The sequence below is a fragment of the Manis pentadactyla genome, chromosome 4 (genome assembly GCF_030020395.1).
Source record: "Manis pentadactyla isolate mManPen7 chromosome 4, mManPen7.hap1, whole genome shotgun sequence".
Classification (NCBI taxonomy): domain Eukaryota; kingdom Metazoa; phylum Chordata; class Mammalia; order Pholidota; family Manidae; genus Manis; species Manis pentadactyla.
The window spans coordinates 62,310,886-62,336,894 of NC_080022.1; the positions used below are offsets into that span (position 1 = coordinate 62,310,886).

Genomic DNA, 26,009 nt, shown 5'->3' on the forward strand with positions numbered 1-26,009 from the left:
GCCTCATATCATTGTAAGGTCATAGGTCTTTGTGTTCAGGTTTCTCTAGCCACATTCCATTTTTGGGGGGTATCATTTAATATCTATGTGCTATAAACTCTCAAATCTGTAACTGTCATTATTAAAGTGTAATTCTCAGAAGTGTCAAAAATATAGTTCTCCTATAAATTGTGAGCATGCATCAGAATGTCATTTAATTAATCAATAATTAAATCAGTAGGATGATGAAGTTGGTTTTATATTGTTCCAGATGTTACCAGAAAGAAACTATTTATACAATATTAGAAATGACTTTGTCCAATAACAGAGTGGGTTGCCTTATGAGATAATAAGTTTCCTAATACCAGGAGTGTTTAAGCAAAATAACTAGAAGACAATTTATGAAAAATTTTACCAAGAACTTTTTTATTTTAGATAAGAGGTAGGATTAGACAATAGCTGCTGGTTGAATTTCCTGGAAAGCAAGGTCTGAGATGGAGTTCAGAATACAGTATATTTCTTAAGGAGTACCCTTGGGACAAATAATTGCACAGGGAAGTGGAAGGAAACAGTTTTGAGCAGAAAGAAATCAAGCTGTGATGCATGCCCAATGGTAGCCTTGATTGGCTAAACCCAGAACAAGTTCTGGTGCTGGAATTGCACTTTGGTGCTGTCCTGATTTGTACTTGAAGGGTCACAGTTTATACCACACATTAATCATTATTAGATATGGGCACTCTGGGAAGAAATATCTTTGGCAACATGTCTCTCTGTGGCTGAAACAATCCATGAATGGGGCTGACAGCCAAAAGATGTCTACTGACAACAGTCCCAGTTGGCTGTATTTGTAAGTTCTTTATGGAAAAAAGATTTGGTTGCCACATCACAGTGTCCACTGTGGTAACCTATAAAGTCCAACCTAATGCAAAAATTCTCTTTTCTTATGCAACTATTTTAATAAAACATCACATATCCTAATTCAAGTTGATTTATGACAATTTCCAAACTTTCAAGCATGCAGTAATGTACATAGTTTAAGTAGATTCAGTCCATGTGAAAAAAACTATACTTTAGTAGATGTGTCAATCATTTAATTATAGAAGCATATTTTTTATAATATATGTCACAAATCTACATGATAATCCCAAGTGCCAGATTTTACTTTTGACTAGCTGAGCAAGCTAAAATATTCATAAATTCACATAGAGCCAGATGGCTTCCCACTGAATATGCATTTGAATGATTCCTGTACATTATTTATTCTAAGGGCACAAAATACACTATCATCATAGCAGGGACTCCTAATGTTTGTTTCAGAAAGGAATCAAGGAATAACAGGTGTCCAAAGCTAACCTTATTTTGGGTTGAGCTTGGAGTCCATGTGTATTTGGGAATTACTAAAAGCAAAATAAGTATAGTTACTCCCCAGTAGTCTCTGGAATATCAGGAATCTGAAATAAGAACAATAATGGCTAGCATTTGGTAAAGAAGAGCGTTAAACTTGGCATAGATTTTTTTAATAATAATTTGCTTAGGCCTCTAAAATAATCAAACATATAATATTTAATATAATTGTTCACCATTTTTTATTGAGTTGAGTGTTTTTGATGGTGTATATATTTGTTTTTTTTCTTTTCAGGTTGAAGTCCCAGATGTGAATTAAAAATGAAAACAATTTAATCATTGTTTCTTAAAAATATTGTGGGAAAAATTTAATGATAAATTTCTGATATTTTTCTTTTTAGTTCATAGAATTTCCTATTCATTGAAATATGCTTTTCCCTTTTTAGAGTTTTCTGTTTTCTGTTCTCTAGGGATTATTTGTCATTGTCATCTCCCTCTTGTTCTCTCTTTTTTCCTTTTAATATAGTAAGCAATCCCAATTGTCTTGTAAACACTCTATTTGATAATTCTGCTAGCTGAAGCAAGTGGGGATCTGCTTTTGATGCTTGTTTGTCAGCTCATGTTGTGTTGCTTTCTTCTATGTCTGATAAAATATAATTGTTTTCTGATCATTGTCCTTGGTAAAAATATCTGTAGAGGTTCCCCATGGACCCTTGTCCAGGGACTTTGCATTTTCTTGTCAGAGGACAGGAGAGGTGTTACCAACTGGGAGCAACCGTAGAATAAGTTGAGGTTCTCCAGCCTACCAGTCTCTGCATATCTCCAGGCAAATCCATAGTGAGCATATTTATGGCAATAATTTCTTAGGGACCTTATTTTACTTTCTTTTTAATTTATCCTGCTTTGCTCAATGCCAAAGCAGTCTGTTCCACAATTCCTTTGGTGTGGAGTAAAGGATGACAGATTTAGTTCTAGTTGATTCTTAATCTGAAGTCATATTTTTGGAGAAGTTCCAGCTTAATATATCAAAGATCCCTTCTAAGAATCCCCAAACTGCGGGAGCCATAAGACAACCTCTGATTCTTGGGAACCTAAAACCAAATGTAAATACCTCAAGGAAAAAAAATTATACCATATTCCACTTATATTTTTGGGTTCAAGCTTTCCTTTAAAATGGCTTATATATACACTTTTATTACATTTGTTTGTTCAGTATTTTTTGTGATTATGATTTTTATATTTTATTTAGAATTTAAAAATTATTATTGAAGTATAAATTTTAATTATGGACTTATTCAACATGTTTTCTAGTGATGGCATATTTTTATTAGTAGAGGGCATAGTATATTAGCAAAGAGGATGGTTACCAGTGGATTGTATATTTTTATAATACATATAGTCATAGAATGTAATGATCATGGAAATGCTAAATTTAGGAAGGGAAAAAGAAAAAGGTAGGAAAAGGTAAACATCTAAACCCTCATCCCTTTTAGGCCACATTAACACAATCACATAATGAGGTAGACATTCCAGCACCTAGGAAAATGCTTGCTACATAGATGATAAACCACTTTAAATCTTTTACAGAGGATGGCAGAGTATGCCTAAGCAGGTAAAAGTTATGTTTAGAACAGTTAAATAATATAGACCACCATTATTCCCTCTTTCACATCATTCTCAAATATATATTGAATGTTAATTATGTGTTAGAGCTTTCACTAGACAGTACAGTTATTTTTCTTACTCTCAAGGGTTTCCATTATAGCAAATGATAAGATAGGGGAACAAAGAAATTGTAATAACTTGCCACTAGAGCAACATAAGCATACTACAGGGCGTTGTGGGAGCAGTCACATAAGGGACTAATAATAAAAGCAACATGATCAGGAAAGGCCTATCAGGAGAAGTGACATGTGTACTGAGACCTGAAGGAAGAATAAGAAGTGACCTGTTTACGTTTCTTTCTTTGTTTTTGAGAGGGGTTGGACCAGAGAAAGTATGCAGGGAGTGTACTTTGGTAGTGGGAGTAGCGTTTATAAAGATTGGTAGGAGAGACTGCCTGGTGCATAGGAGGGTCTAAAAGAAGCCCACTCTGAAGTATAGTATGTGAAGGTAAGAGTGGCTTGGGGAAATGTCTACAATTTAGGTTAACTTACAATTTTTTACCAAAAATTTTCAGGTGCCTTGTTAGAAATTAAAATGCTGACGAAAAATAAGATTGATAATCCTTTCATAGAAGAGAGGAATAGTTTAGTAGAGGGAAAGAGAGAGAAAGAGGGTGTGTGTGTGTGTGTGTGTGTGTGTGTGTGAGATGGGTGAGAATAATCGTTCCAGTACTTGGCTACCAAATAGCAAAGTTGCCTCTAGATGCTGATGAACAACAAGGAATGGGGAAGCAAAAAAACCCAGAGTCTCCCCACAGATCACCTCCTAATTAAATGCTGTAAATTAAGGGAAAGTGGTGATTCATGTGATGAATTTGCTTAACCATAAGTAGTGCTCACTGAACTTTGTAGAAGTGCATCATGAAAGAACTGGAAGGGAGAAAGTTCACAAATGAATTAACATAGTAAAAATATTTTGCAGAAGATGATTTACTAAAACTAGAAAAAAAAGTTTCATAGATTTCAAAACTTTAGTGTTTAATTGTATATTTTATATTCTCTTTAAACACATATTTCTGGGAAATGTTTGTGTTTAGACATGAATAGCTACCTTTGTCTTTATAAGATTTTATCATCATCTGTGTTAAACTAAAAATTCACTATGCAGGTGGCTTTTTTATTGATACAGAAATGACACCACATAGGATATTATTATATCAATCTGATTTAAAAAGCAAAAAGAATGTGTTTATGTAGTTAGCTACACTGCATAAACCTCCTTCATGACTGTTAGTAGAAATATAACATCAGTAACAACCAAAATACTTACATAAATGCATATTTTATGGTCCATAATCAGACATTAGCTAAAGCAATGAAATAATCTTCAAAGTTCTCAAGTGAATAAAAACAGCATTATTTTCTAGTTTAGCATAAAGCTCAACATAGGGAAAAATATAAAAATTAGACTGTGCTTTAGCTTGGTTCCTAGTTAGCCCCACCATTAATTCACTGTTGTCTACATTAAGCCAAAAGTCAAGATATGTGAACACTAAGGGCTGCTGGACTATGTGATTCTGGAATGGTTTTATTAAAACTTACTAGAAAGCCTTTTGCAAATTGAAATTTTAAAAAATGAAACATTTTTTAAATGGGTGGAAGTGTGCTGCCCAATCAATTATGATACCTTGGAAAATTTAATGGAACTATTAAAGGAGCATTTAGACAATATTTATAGTTAACTCTTTAGCCAGGAAAAATGTATTTCATAATCCATTTTTGCATTTCCAAGAAAAGTTTTCTTTCTTTTATCTTTTTTCTTTCATCATGAGGTAGGTATCCAGCAATGAACATATTTAAAATGTAATCTCCAGACTTACAAGCAAAATTTTTATGATTCTTTTTGTAAAATGATGCTTTGTTTAAACCACTCACTTTCCTTAGTGTGTTTCTTGCCATAATGTACCATGGATTCTTATATAATTTGCTTGTTCCTCTCACTGATAGAACGCTGGCTTACGCTGCTCCCCAGGGGCTCCTCGCTTCCAGTAATGATTTTCCTAGCTTTCTTAAGCTCTCTTGGTTTCACTTTTTTTGCCTTTTGAAACTCTTATTATCTTTTCTGCTCATATTTTCCACCATTGCTGCAACTTCATGTAATTTTTCTGTCATTTGGTATTTATGACTTTGCCTGACTTAATCTCATCAATTGTTAGTCTCAAAAAAATAAATAATCCAAGATGAAGTTTAAACTACATTGATCATGTCAGTTTTGTTTAATTTGTTCCACTGTGTGGAACAATAAAAATATTAATGAACATCATTTTAGTCATTTCTTTGAGTCCTGTGGAGTGATATGATGATTTAAACTGCGTCCAAGCTTTCAATATATCATATGCTTGAGCTTAAACAGTTATTTCTATTCTAAGATTTAAAAAATTCCACAGACAGCAAGACCTATTTAAAGTCATGCTATGCTCAAAAATCCTTCTGAGCCAGCCCAGTGTAATCCTTTCCTCCTCTTAACTTATATGGTGTGTGTTTTATGCACCTTTCATTTGACACTCATCAAAAGCTACTTCATAGAGTAAGCTATACTTTCAAATATAAAATTATGATATATATTCTTTGGAGGTAGGGACTCTGCTGTATACTTATTTTATAGGTAAGCTGTACCCAAAATACTTTTGAAGTTTTATTTTTTCCTAATTCAAGGACCTAACCCCAGCGGATCCTAACTTAATTGATAAATAGATCCTCATAATTGCGGTGTTTAAAGTTCCCTGAAAATCTGATTTGTACATTATTTGCTAGAGTCTAAAATACCTTGTATAAATGACTAAAGCTAGTAACAACAAGTAATGCAAAAACCTCTTAAGCTATATGAACATTGTTAAAGGGAAGATTAGTAAAATAAGGAGATTAAAAATTGTTTGAATTATCCTTACATGGTATTTCAAAATGCTGCAGGGTTTTGTCCACAGAATTGGCAATAGCTTCATCTAGACTCAGTTTATCTGTTTTCTAGACCTTATCAATATTTCCCTTACTGAAAGGATTGATTTTACTCAGTTCAATTGGTTTGCTCCAATTCAGTTTGGTTTAGTTTATTTCTATTCAATCAAAAAAATTAAATTTGTATCAATATCTGTCAAGCACTGTGCAAGGCTGTTGGGAATGCAAAAAATGAATAAGACAAAATTCCTCCTCCTAATTTGCTCACAGTCTAATGGAAGAGACAAAAGTGGTAAACCTATCTCCTGTAACAGGTGCTTTAATTGAAGTACATATTGTATTCATAAAGGCTTAAGGTAGGACTTAAGAGTTTTATCAGTTTAATTTTCCTGCTGCTCTAAAGTATATATATATATATATATTATATATATATAATATATATATAGTGTATGTATATATAGTATGTGTATAGATATGTATGTATATAATATATGCTTATGTTTGTGTATACAATGTATACACACACATATATATAAACTGTAGTACATACTAACCAAACTAAAATGTTTGGACATCAAAAAGGAATAGGGATAACAACCACCCTTAATAATATTAAAGGATACAGCTCTGATATATCATCTCAAGATGATTTTGTGGATTAACACATATCCAGACTCAATAGAAAAAAAGGGAGAATTATGAAATAGTTCAGAGAGGAAGTATAGTCCTTAGAATATCCATAGATAGTTATTGTGTTTAGTTAATACACTTATTCTGTAGCTAAATGAGATGGATACCTTTCATTGTCATGGGAAATGAAAGTTTCAGAAAGGTCACAATGGAATTAATTTATTAAACCCCAGTTGATGACGTGCATTCATCTCTCATTCTGATATACCTAAGGCCCTCACAAATTCCAAATGCTTTGTACTCTTTCACCACAGGCTCCATCATTTCTCCCCTGGCCACATATATGAAGTAGGGAAGTATGGGGACAATTTATTAACTATTGGTGTAATCAGACCTAGACATCAACTTGGGAAACTCTGGAAAACAGATAGGAAATGGTATCATACAGTATGTCATCTTAAACTATTGGAGTCAAGACTTATAATTTAAGATCAGTATATTTTACCATGACTTAATAAACCTAGGCATCAGAGACACCCAAGTTAGAAGCATCTTCACATCATTTGCCTTAGATCTCAGGACTGAGTATTCTTAAATGGGAAGTTTTACTGTGGGAAAAGTAGGGATCCCTGGGTAGGATGGAGCTGTTTCTAACAATTTCTACTACTCTGTAATTCAGAACAAGCTTCTCTATTATTGATGACAATTATTACAGGTTTTTAGACTGAGCTAAATCTAACTAATTCACTTTTTCCCCATTAAAATGAACCTCAAGTGACCACAATTATGGGTTCAAGAGACAAAGCATGGTACTAGATATATCAACAAGAAGAAGAAGGTGGTCTAAATAGTTTGTGTAGTTGTAAAGATTCCTCAGAGGTGCTGAAACCTAAACTGAGTCCTTAAGAATATGACTTTTCATGGGAATTATGGGCAAAAATTATAGAGGCAATCACTGTCCATATTCCCAGACTAGAAAAGTACAATACTCACTCACTTCAGATGCAGTGGTCACTTATAAAAATGGCTTTACACAAAAACAAATTGTCTTGAAATTCACAACAATTAGAGTCTACTCTTGATAATCTGTATTAAAGAGGGGTAGAAAATGTATGTAACTTGTTCACAAATTCTAACTGAAAACATAAATTTTACATACATACTTAGATTATTAAACCTGAATATTGTGTGAGAAGGGTGTTACTTGGATGCCAATAAAACAGACATAAATCCATTAGGAGATATGTTGACATATAAAATTGGAAACACTTAACTTGGGTTTATTATCAGAAGTTAGTGTAGCATTAAGGATGCACTCAAACATTACTTGCTATAACAAGGCCTCCAATAATTGGCTTCAGAGATAAAGGCCCCTGCAACAAGGAATCAGAAAGCTGTGCATCCCTATAAACTGTGACTTTCTGTTGATTCACCTAACCAAATATATTAATCCATTAATGGGGCTGTGGATAAAAGTTGACATTTTTGTACCCTCAACAGCTTTACATTTAATTATAGCACTCCTTTTAATGTAAGTTAAGGACATTTAAGATTATATTTCTATGAAATTTCAGCTGTGATGCAACTATAGTATAAAAAGGATAAAAAATGTTGTATAGTTGAGTCAGTGTCAGTTCTGTTTGGTGGGATATTGAGATGGACTGTGTGAACACAGGGGAGATCGTGAACCTTTGAGTACATGCCAATGACTAATGTCATTTCTGACACTGATATAGTTATAGGACAGCAGGAGGAGGGCATATGTATTTTATGATAACCATTATCACCATTATTCCACTAAGAAGACATAGGAGGAGGTGTAACAAAAGTAATGGTAACTATGCTTGGGCAGACTACTTACTGAGATTGTTTTTACTTGGAGGCCCTAAGCAAAGAACTGGTGATAGAGAATCACTCAGCAGGCTAACTAATGACTTCATGTTAGATAGAGCCACTTTTTGGACTTTTAAGAAATTTGTCATACCTGCATCAAATTAGTTTTCTCTTCACTTTGAGGAACAGCCACAAGTAGATAAGTAAAAGGAAAACTGACTCAATAAAAGTAGAACTGTACTGTTTTTGTTTCCCTAATACACTTTTTTTCTTGCTTGTTTGTTTTTTAAATGACAAATCTCAGGCATGGAAATGTTATGCCCAAAGAAATGATTAATTATTAATTGAACTATAATTATAACACAATGCTATTTCCTTAGCAAGCCAGCTGACTCTTAGGAGAGGAGAATGAAGAATAAAGGAGGAATGGGAGTGGCCTGAGTCATGAGGTTTAGATTAATTTGATGGTTTTAATGCATAAAATAAACTTTTTTCAGATTGGACTCTTGGCTTTATTAGATGTACCTTGTCATAGCCAACCGTGGATGTCTCTGTCATAGGACAAATGCTTTTACCAAATTGTCTGTTTACTTATCTATCCTTGACTCCTATGAGTTCTAAGGAGTGCTTAGTATAGTACATATCTATTGAATGAATAAATGAATCAACCAATGAAGGGCTAAACTAACAACTGAAAGAAGTTCTAGCAATTTGGAAAAGAAGGTTTTAGCCAATGACAGAGATATGACGTGTCACTGTCTAATTTACGTTCTTAAACTTCATTTTGTGTTCACACAGCAACAAAGGGAGGCACAGGAAAGAATAAGATCTTTGCATTAGCAGTTGTTCCAATATTATCTTGCAGTTAGAGAACACCTGTTTAAATTACTGTGCTATTGATTTTTTTCACATTTACTTATTATTATATATTTTCTAGTACTATTCATTTTTGAGGACTTAATCTGAACAATGTTCAGATTCATAATGATTTATTATTCCTTCCAACATACTATAAATTTATTCTACTATAAAAGAAAGAAAACATCTTTAACAAGTAAGAATCTCACAAATTATACTTGTTTAAATGCAGAAAGATATTGTTTAAAAATAACCAAATAATTTTTAATTGAATAGTTGCAAACTTAGTGCTCAGTTTTTCTGTTAGATTATTTTGTTTCAATATAAGTAATTTGATGTTTATTAAAAATAAAGAAAAAAACCTAAGTGTGTACCAATTAGTACCTGGCTTATTATGTTTAAAGCAATGATTCTCTGAATTGCTTTTCAACCAGATACGACACATCAAAAATCTAAATTTCCCTGAATCTTGGGAGCATTTTAATGAGAACTCATATAAAATTAAAGAATCTAGGTTTTAAGTGTAAATAAATTCACACTTTAAATGTGGTAAGAATTGTTCCAAGTGTGTCAGTTTGATTTCACAGGATACATGTTCTTTATAATTTCTCTGTTGGAATCATAAAAGTAGAAGTGTCAAGGTCAATTTTCCTATTTTTCATCTTGAAAGCATCCTTTTAAATATTTATGAAGAGACTAGAGCAAGATATCAATAGTAAATACACAAGTAGAGATTGAGATAAATAAATCACATGAACCCAAAATAAAGAAATTCAGAAAGAACATAAATGTGAAAATTGGAGTATGAGAATATACCTATCTATGTGCTGAAGTGGTCTGATAAATCAGTTCAAAAAAATGGAGGCATTTACATTAGATTTAGGTAATTCAATAGAAAACGAAGGTTGGTCAAAAAAGAATAGTTGAAGAAATAGGTATTTACTAAATCTTCCCTGACATTTTGAATGAAAAAAAAAAACTTACTATTAATTATGTATTCCTTAGAGAAGACTTTTCCTTATATAAGTATTCCTTGAAAAACTCAAATGTTCTTACTAAGGAATTACTGTTTTTTGGTCTTATTGTTTTATATTTTTTCCATAATTTCCATACTTTAAAAAATAATAATAATAAGGCAGTTTTAGACTTATAGAAAAAATGAGCAGAAAGTGCAGTGTCTATATACTCCTTCCTCTGCTTCTCATCAACCCTGCCACAGTTTCCCCAATTTTAACATCTTCAGTTGGTATAGTACATTTGTTATCATTGATGATCCAATATTGATATGCTATTATTAGCTAAAGTCCATAGTTTACATTAGAGTTTTACAGTTCTGTGGGTTATTCCAAATGCATAATGTCATGTATCCACCATTGCAGTATCATTTAGAATAATTTCACTACACTAAAGATTCCCTGTGACTCACCTGTTCATACAACCCAGTTCCCCCTGGAAATTACTGATCTTTTTACTGTCTTTGTAGTTTCGCCTTTTCCAAAATGTCATATAGTTGAAGTCATACAGTGGGTAGCTTTATCTCACTGACTTCTCTCACTTAGCAATATTCATTTAAAGTTCTTTCATGACTTCTTGGTAGCTCATTTTCCTTATTGCTGAATACGTTTCCATTACATGAATGTGCATATAATTTGTTTATCCATTCACCTATGAAAAGGCATCTTGCTTGCTTCAATTTTTGTGATTCACTTTTACACCATAAAACTATATATCACAGCCATATCATCTTTTGACCCAGTGATTACCACAGGATAGAACTTTCTGAGAATCTGCAACAAATTTTTTCTCTTTACTCCAGTTTTCTCTTCTCTCTACTCTTCGGGAATTGAAGGGCTCAAAAACCTTCAGGTAAATAATCACCTCACTTTAAGAGACCTTCAAGTAGTACTTCTCAAACTATGCCTCAGGTAGCATCTATATTAGAATCATTAGGGTTGCTCTGTTAAAATTCAGATTCCTGGGCCAAACTCCTAATCTGCTGAATTAGAATTTCTGGGGATGGAGCCCTGTTTTTTATTTCTTTACAAAGCTCCCTAGATGGTGTCTATTCTTGCCTAAGTTTGAAAAGGTAACCACTTTTGAAATTAGGTTGTGTTTTAGGTAATAGATGAGATAACATGTTTTCTGAATTTCTGGAAGTCCCAGAACTGGGTAGAGTTCCCAAACTGGTTCAATCTACAGAGTTCAGTCAAGAAGTAATATTTACAGAAATGTACTGAGTGGTGGAGAAAAATATTTCCTGCTTCCATGTGGATTCCCTACAGCATTCTTTAGGAAAGAAAAGTAGGAATGTTATCCTAATCATTTACCTATTCCAGCATTCTTTTCATCTCCTTTGGGGACCCAGGAGGATTACCCCCACTGCCTTACCCATGACCTAGATTCATATTCATAAAAGATGCTTATAGATACTCCTTTGGAAGCAGGAAATTCTTACAGTTCAATAACATTTATTATTTTACATATTGAGGTTATCATTACCTGTACTTCCTAATGTTGCTGTCCTCTCTTTGTTTCTTAACAAAACTTATTGCCTCAGCATGTAGAAAAATTCAACTGAGTTGCTACTTCAATTTTCGAATTCATAGCAGAAATTGTAGCTTTAAAAGCCAAAGCTTTCATTTTTAAGAGCCAGCTTTTTTGAGAGAATTAAAAACATTTTTGAAAATCAAAGGGAAAAGTCCTAACTAAAAGTCAGTGCATTAAATTTATATCACAAACAGGAAATTGAAAAGATAATGTAAGATGATAAAGGAATTAGCTTTTCCTCCATTGGTGTTGGCAATGCATGCACACATGCATGCACACACACACACTGTTATAAGATTTGAGATAGTAGACAAATAAGAAAGAAGATCAGGAAAAACAGTCAGATTTAGGTGTCCTCAAGAAGGCCGAGAACACTGCCTTCTGTATCTTTCAGGATTCAAGGTATGAAATCCATGGATTATTTTATGGGAATCTGAGAGAAGATAGAACTTGTGCATTACTTCCCAAGGTGCAGTGCTGGGAGATTGTAAGCCTCTTAATGAAGACTATCCAATATGGTCTCTAGGATTATACTGAATGTTTGGTCTTCAATACAAGTATTGAGGAAGTCATGTGCCTGAAGACAGCATGCCTGGGGATAGCAAAGACTTTCTATCCTGAGGGACAGGGGTCAAGCAAGTGCTAAGAGAAAGCTGGTACAACTGAAGATGTATGGCTTTCAAACAAGGAAAATGCAAAATGGTGGACTAAGTAACCAGAGGCTCCCACATTATAGTAGACATATACTGATGAGGAGAGATAAGGAGAGTTACATCTAAGGGAGGACAGAGATGTCCATAAAGTCAGATACTGACTTCTCCAACTATAGCTCATCAATATGAAAGCCCTCCCTCTGGAACTTAGATTACCTTTGTTGTGAAAAAGGTGTGGGGAATCCTAAATTTATCTAAGCATCAAAAAGAAACAGTTGTTTCAACATTCAACTACAGTAAGTATGAAATTCACATCCTTACATTAAAACTATAGCCTCTGGAGATGATTTTCAAGATTGAAATTTATATCTCCTAGGTATAATTACATAACCCAAAAGAAATATGTAGTTGAAAATCAGATAACTTTTCTTTCTGGATTTTCCACATCGTGCCCTGAGTTCATTTATATCTATAAAACTATGCATAGACAAAGAGAAATGCCCCCATGAAGTAAATGGAAGGTGAATGAAAGAGAAATTATGGGAGACTTATCAATAATAATAATAATATCTATCTTGAACTTCAGAATCATAGAACCAGAATTGATTTCAGAGTCTTTAACCTGCTAGCACATTTGGATTTTCTCGTTTGCAATATGGTAATAACATAAAGCTTGAAGGATTGCATTGGTATAAATGGCAAAATGCATATAAAGCACTTAGACTAGTGTCTGGCACATTGCAGACATATTCAATTTTAGTATTCTCAACATTATTATTCTTGTCATTGTTATTTTATGAATTGCTATTTGTAAACCTCAGTGTCTCAGATACTTATCTATGATTCTTATGGTCAGCAATCAACAAGTGGTATCAATTAGTCACAGTCTATGTTGAGAATTTCTTCTTACAAAGAGAATTTTGTATTTGTAATATAGGCAAAACTTAGACTTATTTCTGTTAGTAGCATGCCATGGGATGTGTGATTCCATTATTTGTATATGAGACAAAATCTATCACCAGTCATTTCTTTCCAACTGTCATTACTTTGGCTCAGGAGAAAATGATCCTGAAAGAAGATCTAGACAGTTTTAGTAGTAGTGCTTTGTGAACCTCAGATGCAAATGAACCCTTTCCTAGATTTACCTATTAAGGAAATGGCCCATTAAGGTATGTATGTGCAGATAATTAATTGATGGAAGCAAATAAACCTATTGAAACATTTATTATTTATTTTTGATACAGATCTTTTAAACAGACTGATTAGTTCCCTTTATTATTTCACCCTTGAAAGCACAAACCATTTTGTTCTTTGTCACTGTTGCGTGACATTCCGTTTGGCAGTTGGCTTATTTTTAGCCAGACTATCAAAGTATTTTTCAACTGTACTGTCACTGCACTTGAACTTGGAATCTTGTAACCTGAGGAACTGCACTGGGGAAAAGAAGAAACATCTCACAAATGGGAAATTATAAATCTAGACCAACTCAGACTTGCACTGGTAATTATTCTCATATCCTTAAATGTAACATGACTCAATAGTAGTTGCAGATAATTATCATTTCTGTAACAAACCAGAATATGTTAGTTTTTATATAGAGGATAAGACAGTATATCATATGAAACTGTTAAGAAGATTATCTGAACTAAAGTTATTTCTCTGAAAGATCTTTTGAGAAAACAGAAAATTTCTTATGAAAGTATATTGGTTCCTAAGTATAATATTATAGAAAAAAATTTTGGAATACTGCTGAATATAGAGATTTTAGAATTATATTTTAACATCTAGTATTTAAAACCTAAAGAGCCTTGTCTAGAAACTAGAGATTGCTATAATTAAAATGCAGTAAAATCAAGTTAAATAACTCAAATATATTCTTCTATGTAAACATATTATCCAATATCAAATGGGTTCTTAATTACTACAATTCAATATGATTACATTTTAAATATAAACATCTGCATTTTAAACTCACAATCAGTAATTTAAATTAAGTATTGTAGAATAATACTAAAAGAGTTTTAATTACTGTATGTTATGATCTGTGTCTGCATTTTGCAAAGCACAGATATGAATCGATCCCATTTGTTTTTCTTTACTTAGATGAATGGAAGAAGAAAGTCAGTGAATCTTATGTTGTTATAATAGAAAAATTAGAAGATGACCTGCAGATCAAAGAGAAAGAACTTACAGAACTAAGGCATATATTTGGGTAAGTGCCAGAGCAATTATTTCTTTGTATGAGAGTATTATTTATCATGTTCTTAGATATGTCTACATTTAAATGTACAATCCATTTAATCTCAGATGTATCCAGTCATGTTCTAAGCCTTAGAATGTTAGGTTATCCCTTCTTGATCATTCACCTTGCCCCTAAAATGCAAAAACCTCCTTTCCTTAAAATATAACTTGCATGTGCCCATCAGTACAGTTTAAAAAGAGAGGTACCTAAAGGCTAGCTTTCTAATGCAAACCATAGCTGTTCTAAACAATCTTCTCTGTAACTGGATTGTCCTTGTAGCCATGGAAGAAACAAACAAGACTTGTCTTCCCAAATAGGGGTAGAATTTTGACTGCATTATTCTCTTTGGACTATTAGCTTTAAGTCAAATTTTAACAAATCCTCTTGTCTCTTGACATTGAAAGGGTGTCTGCTGATGAAACTGAGTATCATTCTGCCCTTGAGCAATCATGAAACAATGTGTAATATTGGCTTCAGGCTTTCAGTGGGTTTTGTCCATGATAACAAGAGAAGAATAATCTGGCCTAGTGTCACAACCTTGGAAAACATAAAATGTTCAGAAAAGAGGGGTAGGACCCTTATATACACAAGCAATCTTCTGCAGAAATTGAATCTGGTATTGAAAAACTAGATTCATTTTGGAGGGTCAGTTTAAGTTAGGTGCCTGACTGAGGAAAAGTTCCATGTAGGCCAATTAGCCATGTTCACTTTGTTCACTTATAGCTGGGTTATTCATGTAATGCACTCATAACAAAGAACTCCCTCTATTTTACTTGGAAAACAAGTGTAAAACAGTGACCAAATGATGTTATTGTTTTTAGAAGAAATTTCAGATATAATAGGCATACAGAGCTCACATAACTGGTGAATAAAATTATCTATGTATAATATTGTTTGCATGAAATTTGTCAGTGGGTTAATGAGGACTTCACAAGTGTTCAATTTATGGTTTGGAAAGTAGTTGATTTTCTGTTATTTGGCCCAAAATGATTAACTCAGCATTGACACTCCTGATAAGAGACCCAGGGCTGACTTTTGCAAGTAGTATTACATGTTCAGTTACAGGAAAACATTTGAAGTTTCTGTAGATATGTGACTGGAACTTTGGTATAATAAATTATACACATGCATACTTTGTTGGAAAAGATATACAAACTTTGAACTAAATCATAAACCTAGTTCTTATTGACTCAGATATATATACTGAATGAAATGTGATTAAATTGAAGATATTTTGTTCAACTTTATAAAGTCAAAACCTTGTTTATTTATTTATTTAGGAAGTATTGCACAAATATGTCAAGGCTAATTTAGACATACCCTTTTAAGGACCAAACTTAACAATGGGCTTGAGATGTAGGGTTTTTTCTCACACCAGCTCAACAGCAAGCAGCTGTTTTTAGAGCTCCTGCTATAGACGATGTTTCCTACATTTCCACGGTATGTGATGAATGTGACCTCCTTTATGCTCATTACTATTGATGGTGAGAGGCAGGAATCAATGTCAGGAAGATTATAATTCAGAATTTATTGTGGCAGCTATATTCAAGGTGCTTTTCTAGGCACATCAAATACAAGATATTATTTAATCCTCACCATGACCCTGTGTGGTAGACAATATTAATCGTGGTGGATAAGAAACTAAGGACTAGAGATACTGTATTTTGTCAAGATCATATGGTCAGAGGGTTGAAACCGTGATCTGCAGCAAGGTCTGCCTGATTCCATAGAGAGAGCTCTTATTACATCCTGCTGCTTGTTCCCCAATTCACAGTCTGGTTGAGGGGAAACATGTATATAAATAGCTCACAGAAGACAGTCTATGGCAAGCGCTAAGTGGAAGGAAAAACAAGATGGTGTTCAAATACAAAAAAAGATTTGGCATCTTGATTTAATCATTAGTTTTGAAAAGTATTCCAGAGTAAAGGCATAGTTAAGTAAAGATACATAGGCAAGAATGGATGACTTCCATGTAAAGCCTAGAGAGCCAAGAAAAACGAGTGTCTTGGCCATTTTATCTAAGTCAAGGAAGAAAGCTATGTGAGTCCATGTAATGGTTTTGCAGTCATACAAACACAGTTCTAAATCCAGTTTTTTCTGTTTACAAACTATGTATCTTTGGGTGTATTATTTAATCTCCTTAAATCTCTAGCATCTGGAAAATGAGTTTAATAACAAACTCATAGGATATTTGCAAAATGATGTTTATTAAATGCTGACTACAGTGCCTAGTACACAGTAGGCATTGAATAATTGGAGATTTCTATTATCTTGCTGGATAAATAAGGGCAGCTTGAAAGACTGAAGACCTTATTATTGACTGGGAGTAACGTAACTTATTGAAAGTTAGGAAGTGAGAAAGTTAGGACAAAATGTTTTTATATGAAGAGGATGTTTTCAAAAGTAAAAATGTATAATGTTAGAACAATTCAAGATGAAGCCAAAATCTGAAATATAACTTTTAAAGATTGTGATCAAGAGGGATTTGAAGAAATTATAGAGTAGAGTTTTAGAAGGCTCACCAACATGGATGCCAAATTCCCTGAGAATGATAGGTTATTTTCTGGAGAGGAAGATGGGTAGCCTAGGTGCTGAATCTACTAAGGAAACTACAGAAATGCCCCATCAACCAGAAGAGATAATAATGAAGCTGAAGAGAGGATTACCCACTGCCTAGAATTATGTTTCTTCAAGGACTAAGGACCTCCTACAGTAAAATAATTGCTAAAATTTAGATTCCCTTATTTTACACCATACAAATAAATCAGAAACTCTGCAGAAGACTTCCAGAAACCTGAATTTTTAGCAAGCTGCCCAGGTAATACTTTCATATGTAAAAATGACATTTCTGGTAAAGTTTGAAAACTATACTTCTAGAAAAATATCCAAGTTGCACTGAGAACTCTGCCTGAGGTGATATTGGTGAAGGGATGAGGAACATGAGACCAGAAAGCAGGCAATTACTATAGTCCACAGAGAGTAAAGAGGCAGAAAAAAACACAGTACCCTGCTTTGGCTGATTCCATCAAAGCAGATAGTATCATTGGAAAAGAATGTTAGTCATGCCTAGAGCAAATTTTTGAGGATTCTACTTTTTCTAGAATAAAATGATGGATGACAAAGAAAGAAAAGAATGGAGTGCTGAGAGTGTAAATTTGTCTTGCTCATTGACACACACCAGAATTTTAAGTATAGTTGAGAAGGTTGAACATAATATTGTAGGAGATCACATTTAATTTGTTATCTAGGACATTTGAGATGTTAAATGAATGTTGAAATCTTCTTTCCCTCCTTTATTCATGCCTCATTGATGTAAAGATGAACAGCTGTGTTATGCTGCATGACATTAGGCTTTCTGTAAACATACAGATAGCAAGAAAACTGTGTCAGATGCCCCAAAAGAAACATTTAACACTAGAGTCACAGGAGGAAGATCACTGATATAAGCACAAGTTTGTCTGGAGGTTTTTAGAGGGTTTTCTTGGTTGTTGTTTTCATTTGCTGACAAGTTTATGGCAATCATAGGAGATACTAATTCCATTCATGGAAAGAGATGCCCCACTCCACAATGCACCAAGGCTTCTGTTAGCTCAAGTATACAATCTCCTGGTATAACTTTCACCCTTGGTATAGTACAGAGCAATACAATACTAAATTTAAGAAAGACAAAAATGAACTAAACCTTATCTTGATTATGCCAATTTATATCAGCTTTGGAATGATAGCTTGATCTGGGAAAGAAGGGGAATAGAAATGGAATGTTTCTTCATCTTCCACAGTAAAGTTGCATTCACTCATAACTTTGGATATTTATTGAGATAATAGATGGAAGACAGGAAGAGATGAGGAAATAGGAAAGGCAGAAGAAGAAGAAACAGAAGTGGTTCATAGGAGTACCATTGTCTAATCATTTCCTCCTCTCTTCTGTCTTTGATCTTAATCACTGTGATAGCACTTACTAGATGTTGGTGTCTTTATCCATTTACAGGTCTATCTAACCTCTAGTATATGTGTTCATAAGGGTAGCTTCTTTGTCTTATTTAGCTTTATTTGTATTTGTACTTTATTTATTGTACATATTTGTATAGTACTTGAAAGGAAAACAAAGTAACAACTTAGTGCCTACCATATGCCAGACCTGCTACTAGGTATTTTAATATTCATTAGCTCACAGAATCCTAACTGTATATATGTGCACTGCTTTAGAACAGTGATTGGTGGGTGATAAACACTCAAAAAATGTTAGTTAAAACTAACTGTAATTGTTTATGTCAACAATCCTCTGAGGTAGGTATTGTAATTGCCATTTTATACCTGAAGAAAATCAGGCTAATCAAATTAAACCAGCATGAACTAGGTTACAGAGCTTGTATGGTTGTGATGGGAATGTATCTAACTGTACTTAATTTCAAAATGTATGGTCTTCATGATCTTGGTTCTCAACCTGGGAGGGGAAAAGAGATATGAATCAGAATTATTTTTGAAAATGTTTCCCCACGCCCCTCCACAATTTTTCTATATCCTGTGTATCAGAATTGCCCCATGTATGGGAACTGGAGAATACATTTGACATCCCCACCTACACCCCTTAGTGATACATGTACCCACCCAGGATCTTTAAAAACCACTTATATAATAGGTTTCCACATACAACTTTTAAAAGACTTCTAATGAAATTATTTTGTTTCAATATGTGTTTAAATCATTAAAAATTTTAGAACTGTGTTTTGTTAATTTCAAACACACAATTGTCAATCCTATTTTTACTCTGCTTAATCTGTAATAGGAAATTTGCACCTCTGTGCAGACATTTCAGAGAAGTTATTATTTTCTAATGCCATGACTTTACAATACAAAAGAATGTATTTTTTTCTAATTTTTAGTTTATTTTGCTTTTGAGTAAATACACCTCGTTCAGTAATGATACTATCTAGCTTTGAGATTGATTAGGTTTAGTCAATTAACAAAGGTAGTTGAAAGAATGCTATATACCATGAGCAAGGAGACACAATATTTAGAGGAAATGAAAAGAAAGAAAAAAAAAGGCAATTAAAAAATGAAGATGGTTTTTTGAGATGTACCTTCCTACTTATTTTCTTCCTGAAAAATTCCTCTGGGCCCAGCTGCAAGCTACCATACCTAACCTCCAAAAGAAACATTGTCCAAAAATCTACTTTTTTGGAATTGTAACTAATTATGAAATTTAGCTGTTATACAATAAATAGCTGCATAAACATTGCAAGCTGACCTCATCTAAGAAGAATGAAATTTTCCATCAAAGTGCTAGGTACAATTTTGAGGAGGGAAATGTCATCTTATAAAATCAAAATAGAGTGGAAGTATTATTTGGCATGTTTGTTTAGTACATTGTGCTTATTAGCAACTGAACAAAAAACAAACATCAGTAACAACAAAAGACTTCACACCAAAAAGCAGAGAATTCACATTGCCCCAGGTCTGTCTACCACTCTATTTCTTTTCTTGCTTGTTTAGGTAAAACTAGTTATGGATAATAATTTTACAGGAACATCTTATAAAATCCTTATGAAGCCACTTGATTTCTATCTCCGTCTCTCATCCTCTCTCTCTTTTTCCATAGTTTGCAACCTCATTCATTTTCACTCTCTGCCTTTTATCCTCCCTCTATTCCCTCCCATCCCATACTCCCTCCATCTTCCCTTTCTCCTTCCCTATCTCCCTTCTCATATGCAAAACAAAACAATAAAAAAGTTAAAATAATATCAGTGCTTTAGTAAAAATAATCATAGCAGCTAATATTTATAAAAGTCCCACAAGAGCTAACACATTTAAACATCACAACGTTATAAGAATTGTCTCAATTTTGTCTTAGCTATTCTCTGCCACCATATTTCAAAAATTGTTTATTGTATCAATGAATTGAATATACTTCACATAGTAAGATGCATATTTGATCTGGGAGTTATTGGACAAATTTGTTTCTGGATTTTTTTTTTAGGATGTATCTTTGGAAAAGATCTTACTGATGATTTTCTATTTCTATTGTTTGTGGGGAAAATCAGCAGCAGTCGCAAAGAACTACACAAGAAGTTACAATCAGCCATTTGAAACCTAAATTATTAATTTGGGAAACTAGTTGATCTGTACCAAAATTCTTAGCTGCTCTCTACCTTCTTGGTCTTTCCCTAAATTTCAGCCAGTGAACTAATTTTTAAAATGTATCTACCTATCTAAATATTTTTAGTGTGTCTTTTTTGGACCAAGTGTTCAAATGTTGCATTTTAATAAGTTTCTACTTGTGATCAAGTCAGATATCTTCTTGAAAGGATGAGGTTATGAGAAAGAAGTTTAATTGGATCACAAGACTGCACAGTTTTCTGGATAAAAGATAAAGGCTAAGAAAAGAATTCATTATGCTACAAGAAAGAAAGTAACCTTTGGGTACAAAACTACCAGCTTTAATAATTAAGGAGACAATTTAGTATTAGAAATATATTCGTAATAGTGACTTCATTTTAATTAAGAACTTCATCCATACCCCAGTGAGCACTATGAACTCATTAGGATATGTTAAGTTACAGTATGGCATGGGAGGTGATAAAAAATGTAAGGATAAATTAAAAAAATAAACTGAGCTTAGGGAATTAGAGTATGTAAGTGATGCTCAACTGGCAAGGAATATGACATCCACAGTTCCTTTAGAAGAAGCCAAAGAAGAGAAAATGAAATCTCTCTCCCAGGATTGATCTCTTTAAAATCTTGAGTATTTTAATTGCATGTATCAAAACAGAAACATTTGACTAAAAGTTAATGTGAAGTGAGAATTAGGATCCAAATATAGCCCTAAAGTAACTTTTATTAAAAAATTACATTCTAGTTACTAAAATTAAAATTAAAATTGTACTATTGAAGTTGCATTTCACTGTCAAATATTATGGGTCTATTCTCAGTTGTTTCATTTTGTTGGCATTAATAGAAGTTTCCTGGGTTCAAGGAGGATAGAATTCGAGAAGAGAACAAAAACAGGCAACAGCTTAGTTTTGAGCAAGGAGCTCTTTAGGACTGTATACTGAGTCACTTATGAATGGTCAAGTCTAGTTTAAGATTCAGTGAGCTAAGGAGTGATTGTTGAAGAAAAAGTTACTAATATAATACCTGCTTTCAATTTTACTTATGTAAACAGGAGACATGTGTTTAATGTTATTCTTTTTTTAAATAAAGCAGTGGACATCTTTACTTTCTATTTATTCAGTTTCACTTTGTTTGCAAAGCTGATCAGGCATTAGAGATAAGGAACAACACTAAGGTCATTCTAGAATTCTATCCAGCGTACATATTCCCAGGACTGATGCATTTAGGGATCCTGGAATAAGTGAGTAGTTTATATCAAGCAGACTGTTGAGAAGGACCTGAACAGTAAGAACAGAGGTAGAGCACAGAGTTGTTCAGTAAGTTTTGTGTCAGGCTGAATGCATCATCAGAATTACATCATGGAATAAGAAAACAATTGAGTCTACTTTCTCAATAAAATGATTTTTAGCACAATCTTTTTTTTTCCTTTGTCATTCTTTGATACCTGCAGTGCTGCAAATAACTTCCCAATTTTAATGATGCCACTGAACTTATATTTCAAAACTATGATTCTAATAGTTGTTCTTAATAACTCCTTGATGCTACTGTCACAACAGTGAACATGATGGCTGTTTTTAAAAACATAAAAACATGGTCAGACATTTTCTGAGAGACAGTCACTGTAAGCATAAAATACTTAGAGCTGTAGAATCGACTGTCAAAATAAGGAAGTTTTACAGGTCAGCAATGTAAGAGGTCAAGGAAGGTCAAACTTGGTTTGAAAATTGTGCTAAAATTTTCTCAAGACTTATATTACAAAAGGAAAGTTGTACATTCACAATAAACTTGATAATAATAGTATGATAACAAGAAAACACCATTTATTAATAACATATCATGTGCCAGGTACTGTAATAAGCACCTAACCTCATTTATTCTTCACAACAATACAATGTCATATATATTATTGTACCATTTTATAGCTGAAGAGATTGAGGCTTGAAGAGGTTAATTAACTTGACCAAATTGGCGGGGAAAAAGATGGAAATAAGTCTTAAAAGACAGAACCAAGGTAGGATTTCAATCCTGGCGTAAATACAAGGACCAAGCTTTTAAGGATTACCTATGCCTCTGAAATGATTTTTCTACTTTTAAAACATCAAATCATAGCAGGTATTACTATGTAATATTAGAGATACCCACAGAAAAACTAATTTTCTCAAGGGCTTTTTGCTACAGAGGAGGAATCCAAGCTTTTTCTTCTTTCAGTGTTTGCCATTAAGTTCGTTATAGTTAGCTGAAAAGAAAGTACTTCCTTCCCAGTTTTTCTCTTAGGCTGAAGTTTACATAGTTCTTTACAATTAACAGAAGGCTTCCCTCTCCTCCCCATCCCCAATACTTTGTTTTCTGTCTTTCGGTCTTATTGTGTGTTTTGTTTGCTGGCTAATGGAAGGACCAAGGAAGAAAAGCCAAAGCAGCTCAGAGCTTCTGAATAGTTGTCAATTATCATTCTTAATTGTGAGTCAGGATTCTCTTTCCCTTTTTATTTATGGACACTGATTTCCTACAAACCTCAAGAGAAAAAAACCTTAACTACCTAGCTTTAACAAAGCAAAGTTAGGTCTCCAGAACACCTATACTGTTTGAAGTCATAACCAGAGAAAAAACCTATGTGAGTGTATTTCCAAGTTTGGGCCAATGGATGCACTTTATTTACTACTACCAATTTCTTCTAGACGTCTGTAATACAGCAGCTTTGGGAGATTAGGTGCCTGGCTCAGGCAAAGAATGCATTTTCAAGAGCCATATTTTGTGAAATTCTGCATATGCCATAAATTAGGTACACCATTTACAGTTAGGCTTATTTTTTTATAATTAAGCTTTTTTTTAGGTAAGTGTTTAAACTGTGGTATTTTCATCCGATTTTTTTTTTTGCTTTGTTTATTCAACTGGGGTAAAGTACAGATGGAAGTGAGCTAAATTCCTGTTTTCCAAGAAATTCTGGGCTCTTTGCTATATTATATTATCAACACTGGTAAAGATGACTTATTGGAGTTTATTGTACTTCTACATGTGGCATTCCAGAGCAAGTTGAGGTATTTTCCTCAATATGAGTAAGCATGTCTGTGGACTTCACTGCTGGGAAGTTGAACATGGAAAGCAAGAAGGTTAGGAGTGTGAGAAAGTTCTGGAATATTCCCCTGTCTACAAAAACAAACCACTGGACTTTTTGTTGCTAATAAAAGCATTTTAATGAGATCCTTCAATGCCCCTAGATTTAGAGACTTCCTCTTTTTAGCAGCACCCTGGAGAATAGCACCTTTCCATTTTCTATTTTAAAATTCCAGTAGCATTCGATGTTCATAACTGGGTGCCTTGATGATAATGTTCTGAATTCATAGTACCTTTCAAGTGTGAGTACTTTACAAATGATATGGAAGGCTCATTCACCAAACACTATTCTATCACACTAAAGCTGCTGGAGATTTAAATAGGCAAGAGGCAGTTTGAAATTGACCTGCGAGGCTACAGGTATGATCTCATTTCTACTGAAAATTGTCCTGGGAATACCAAGGACTTCAAGAGGTCAAGAATTTTAGCTTTACATTCCTTTTCAAAGGCTGCCTATGGCTCCCCAGGGCCCTTCTGTGGCAATGGACTTTCTTCAGACCAAGGCTGGATTTCATTAATTGAACTACTAACACCACTCCTCTTCTCACCGGGGATTGTATCATAGTATGCTATCTGAGTTCAGACACTTTATCTGTAAAATCTGACCCAGTCAGAGCACAAGGAAATTTTGCTTCAGGCAGAATTTGTAATATATTAGGACTGTGTTCCTTTCTCCAATCTCTTTTCAAATGCTACCATTTCTTTTCTTTTTTAGAGAGAATTTCTTGAATTTTTCCATAAATATGACATGAAATTTTGAGTGTAAAAGAAATTAATTTACTTTCAAATGTTTATGTTTTCATTTATACATAAATTTTAATTCATCAAGGTGCCCTGCAAAGTTCAAATTATACATAGAACACAGACCGGTACAAGAGTCTTTAAGCTTGGCCTCTCAAACTTTCAATATTGTTTTCTTTTTATTTTAATTATTCTTCATATAAGGATATATTCAAAATTATTTTTCTAGGTATGAAAGAATCCTATAAAAGGTAAGGTATATATGTGAATTATAGTAACAAAATTCCCTTTTATAATCTTTCCGATGAAAAATAATAAATTCTAAGATGAAATTGTAATCACCTGTAAAATATTTTTTCAGGTCTGATGATGCATTCAGTAAAGTCAATTTAAATTATCGCACAGAGAATGGGCTGTCTCTACTTCATTTATGTTGCATTTGTGGAGGTAAGTGCTTGAAACTCAACACTTTATAAACTAGTGTTTATTTCTATAGTCAGTGATTTGAGCTGCTTAATAGTCAACAAGAGAATTCTATTCATACTCAATTTTCTTTTTTGCTTTGCCCCTACAATCCTGATAACCTTCAGTTGCAGCGATAACTACCAAGCAGGTATTCCATTTGATTTAGCTCTGAATTTAACTTTCATTGTGCTCCCACCCTGAACCAAGTCACTTATTTTGCTTGAAAACCAAAAATACATTTTTCAATATTGGCCATGCCAGCCAGGGATTAGGTTAAATTCAGAATCACTTAAAGCATTCCCCAAAACATCATCAAGCAATTGCCTCACAATCTGCAGTAAAATATGTGGAAGGTAATAAATGCCAAAGATAAAATCTTAGTGAAGACTGATCAAAGTGAAGATTAAGAGTTTAATTTGGCTCATATTTTGTTCTGTTTTATTCATAAATGTATCCCAAATACCTAGAATGGTGCCTGGCATATAGCAGGTACTCAGTAAATGTTGAGTTAATAAATTGTTAATATTTATTTTGTCAACCCAGACTCATATTCATTGAATTCAATTTTTTAAATAGAACGTTAATGTATAAATATCAGCTCTAACCATAGCCTTTGACCACTCCTCCCAAACGAACTAAACAGACTCTACTTAACAGATCTTCCTAACAAATTTAAACATGCTTGCCTCCACGATTCCAGATTTCTCTGATCTACGTAAACTCTACTGCTAATAATCTAAGGAATCCTGTATAATTAGATTTTCATCTATTCTTTTTCACTAATAGTTTATTAAGATGAATTTTTTCATGTTTTATGTTTTAAAATATAACACATATAGTAAAATACACACAGCATTGAGACAACATTTTAAAAGTGTAATATAAATGTTCACTACTAAGGCTGCCAATTAATAGAAAACTACAAATGGCATGCAG

The 26,009-nt window shown here is 33.4% G+C and overlaps 1 protein-coding gene across 2 annotated transcripts in view; it reads left to right on the forward strand.

The window, feature by feature from the left end:
- Positions 1–13,736: 13,736 nt before the first annotated feature.
- The window catches only part of TNNI3K (TNNI3 interacting kinase), a 336,780-nt gene continuing 324,507 nt past the window's right edge, over positions 13,737–26,009 (forward strand). The window contains exons 1-3 of one of the 2 annotated variants that reach the window (XM_036890223.2): positions 13,737–13,903; positions 14,507–14,615; positions 24,970–25,055. In XM_036890223.2, the coding sequence (XP_036746118.2) occupies positions 13,864–13,903; positions 14,507–14,615; positions 24,970–25,055 (235 nt within the window). In that variant the 5' untranslated portion in view covers positions 13,737–13,863. The remainder of the gene's footprint in view (positions 13,904–14,506; positions 14,616–24,969; positions 25,056–26,009) is intronic. The other variant, XM_036890222.2, reaches the window with a different exon arrangement.